Source organism: Nothobranchius furzeri, chromosome 2 (assembly GCF_043380555.1).
Source record: "Nothobranchius furzeri strain GRZ-AD chromosome 2, NfurGRZ-RIMD1, whole genome shotgun sequence".
In the NCBI taxonomy this organism is placed as follows: domain Eukaryota; kingdom Metazoa; phylum Chordata; class Actinopteri; order Cyprinodontiformes; family Nothobranchiidae; genus Nothobranchius; species Nothobranchius furzeri.
In genome coordinates this window covers 44,271,239-44,274,190 of record NC_091742.1, presented here as the reverse complement: position 1 = coordinate 44,274,190, position 2,952 = coordinate 44,271,239, and the positions used below count along the sequence as shown (strand labels likewise).

At 40.9% G+C, this 2,952-nt stretch overlaps 1 protein-coding gene across 1 annotated transcript; it reads right to left on the bottom strand.

Annotated features, from left to right (window-relative positions):
* Positions 1-667, bottom strand: LOC129160071 (uncharacterized). Its single transcript, XM_054737211.2, has 2 exons — positions 582-667; positions 1-465 (listed from the first exon to the last, which is right to left on the bottom strand). Exons 1-2 carry the CDS (start codon positions 654-656, stop codon positions 1-3), a joined length of 540 nt encoding a protein of 179 aa, XP_054593186.1. The 5' UTR covers positions 657-667.
* Positions 668-2,952: the final 2,285 nt, after the last annotated feature.

Genomic DNA, 2,952 nt, shown 5'->3' with positions numbered 1-2,952 from the left:
TCATGCTCTTACTAAGCGCTTACGGAGTGGGACACGTGCAGCAAGGTAATCTGTTAAGGCCCGTCTGATAGCTGAGGCTGCACTGTTATCAGCCCTATTTACCTGTGACACAGGCTGTGGAAACAGCCTTTCTACTGATGTGGCCTCCTCTGCCCATCTGGGATTAACATGCTCCTTCTCCATCTCACAAAAGTTGTGTAGAGCACAACAGGTTGCTACCACGTATGGTGTGAAAGTGAAATGGAAGTCACTGCGCTTCAACAGAACACGGAAACGAGATTTCAGTCGACCAAATGCTATCTCTATAGTTGTTCTAGCAGAACTCAAATAGACGTTAAAGCTTTCCTCTTGTGGTGTCAGTCTTGGGGACTGCAGATAGCCCTTCATTAGCCAGGGCAACAGCGGGTACGCAGGATCTCCCAGCAGGAAGAAATCCACATCCTGCCCCTCGATCTGCACTGCTCTCTAAAGTGGGACAGATAGAAATATTATTCTTCCTAAATTATGTCATAATACATCTTAGATATGTGGCAGGTATGCAACTTGCATTTAAATACCTAAAGTTTTAATGCATTACCCACCTTTGGGAAGGATTGTGCATTGTTGAACAGATTTGACTGGCGGAGTGCATTGGCGTCATGTGCTGAACCAGGCATTTTGCAGCTCACACTCCAAAAACTAAGGAAAATGTTTCATAGTGAATCAAGATGTAGTGGGAGCGGTGTGATTAGTGGCAAAAATTAGGAAAATTATTTCAGATCAGTAATGACAGAATTATTTGTACATATAAGCTGTTGATGTTTTGTGGAACAGAGAACCTCTCAATTGATGTTTGTGAGTGGTTCTAATATAGCTTAGTGATGTGTGTCTGTCAAAATTATATACAAATCATAATCATGGATAAAAAAGCTGGGAATGGCAAAACACCTACCAGTATTTGTCATCACAGACTCCCTGGAGGACATAGGATGGCCATCCCTTCCTGTTTATGAAGTCTCTGTAGCCATCACTTGGAGGCAAGCAAGGGATGTGGCTCCCATCCACACAACCTATGATAAAAAGTAAAAAACAATTAAAAAAGTAAAAGTATGCACACAGCAGTGTAGCCTACATACATAGTATAGTTCACATTTAGCCTACTCAGAAAACTATTGACATTAACAAGACATAAGAGCAGGAAATATTTTACCTATGATTTGAGGAATGGAGTGGGCACGTTCAAATCTTTGTGCAATGCCACATGCCTCCTCCAAAGTGGGTACCCGGATCAGTGTTTTGATGACAGAGTCGACCATTCCGTGGCAGAATAGGTACACCATCTTCTTCACGGTGCTCTTGTGCACTCCAAATTGGTTTGCTATCAAACGATACTCGGCACAGCTTGCTAGTTTATACAGCACCATTGCAACGCGCATTCCTGTAGGCACTGGTGTGCGGATGGTTACTGCGCTGGGCTCCATCACTCTTTCCATCATACCACAAAGTTTAGCAAAAGATTGACGTGACATACGAAAATTCTCACGCCAATCCGTGTCCGTGAACTCCATCATTACAACCCGCTCCCACCAGTCCTGGCTGCGCACCTTCATCCAAAGTGTCCGCGGGGCTCTGGTGGTAACGGGTACCCTCGACATGTTGGATATGTTTAGCGCAGCTCTCTCTATATTTGCAATTTCTTCCTCACATACTCTCCTTCGAATGACGGCCAGTACGCACAGTCGTTGTAAGAGCTGCTGGTGGGTCAATACCAGCACTAAAGCGCAAACAAACGCGCTCGCTATCTCTTCCGAACTGGGAAACATGTTGTTGTTTTCTCGGACACCGGAACAAGATGACCTGGAAATGACGCATATTGCGTCTTGACGCCATCCATACGTCCTGACGCTACCCCAAAGTCCGCATTGAAAACGGGTTATGCAAATTAGGGTTGCCTCTTTCTTGTAAACGGGTTATCCCGATCAACTCAGAAACCCGAAAACCGACCTTAACCCGATCATAACCCGGATATTGGCTGCATGTAAACGTAGTCATTAAACCTTATAACCCAAACAGAAAATAAATGATGGTAATAGCTTAAATGTTGAAATAGTTACAAAACAGCCTTACTGTTGAGTAAAATAAAATACTACGATTAGCATTATGGTCTGCAGGGGCTGAGTTGATGTTTACATTTCAAACAAGATTTGCATAGAAATAGCATACAGGAAAAATCTAGCACCGTGTCGATTCAATCATGTTATTAAATTAAATCTATCAATGGTCGATAAGACACATTTAACGGGAAGTTTTTACGGTTCATAAAAAATCTAAACACCCTCCTGTAAAGCCAGTCTTATGGCAGGAACACCAAGTTTAACATGATTTAGTCATATGATAAAATGCTGAGATAAAAAACTGTTACTGCATAGTGTAGAATTCTATTTACCTAAGAACATAACCCACTAAAGTAAAACTGCATAATCTAAACAATAATACCGAACATGGTAACACTAGCTTACATCTATCAGATTAGAAAATTTAAACAATAGGTCTCATAAAATCAGAATGTTCAAATTAAACCACGTACACCAGGCTGAAATATTTACTTTGGGGCTGTTTAAACTATCTATCTAAAGTTTGCATTCCAGTAAAGGAACAGCCTACCACTTGTGAAATAGAGACCATCTTGAGTCAAAGTTGTATTTTTAATCTTGGTTCATGAGCAAAAGGTATCTTCGGATCCAGAGTAGCTGCTGCACAGCTAATCTACCAGAGCTATCAGAAAAGAGTCTGTCATTTTAAAATGGCATAAGCTAGTTATAAGGTTATGTGCCTCTTAAAACACAAAATCATGAATTTTCCCTTCTAATTCTGTAATTTGGGGTCAAATCTATCAATAAAAGATTAGGGGAACTACTTAGGTCTAACTACATGATCTTTTAGAAAGAGTATTTATTTATTTTAATGAAATAA

Excerpts from the sequence above, each read along its gene's own strand:
- LOC129160071 (XM_054737211.2), bottom strand. The coding sequence starts at position 656 with ATGCCTGGTTCAGCACATGACGCCAATGCACTCCGCCAGTCAAATCTG. Across the intron at positions 466-581 it reads ATGCACAATCCTTCCCAAAG|AGAGCAGTGCAGATCGAGGG; the intron begins GTGGGTAATGCA and ends GTCCCACTTTAG.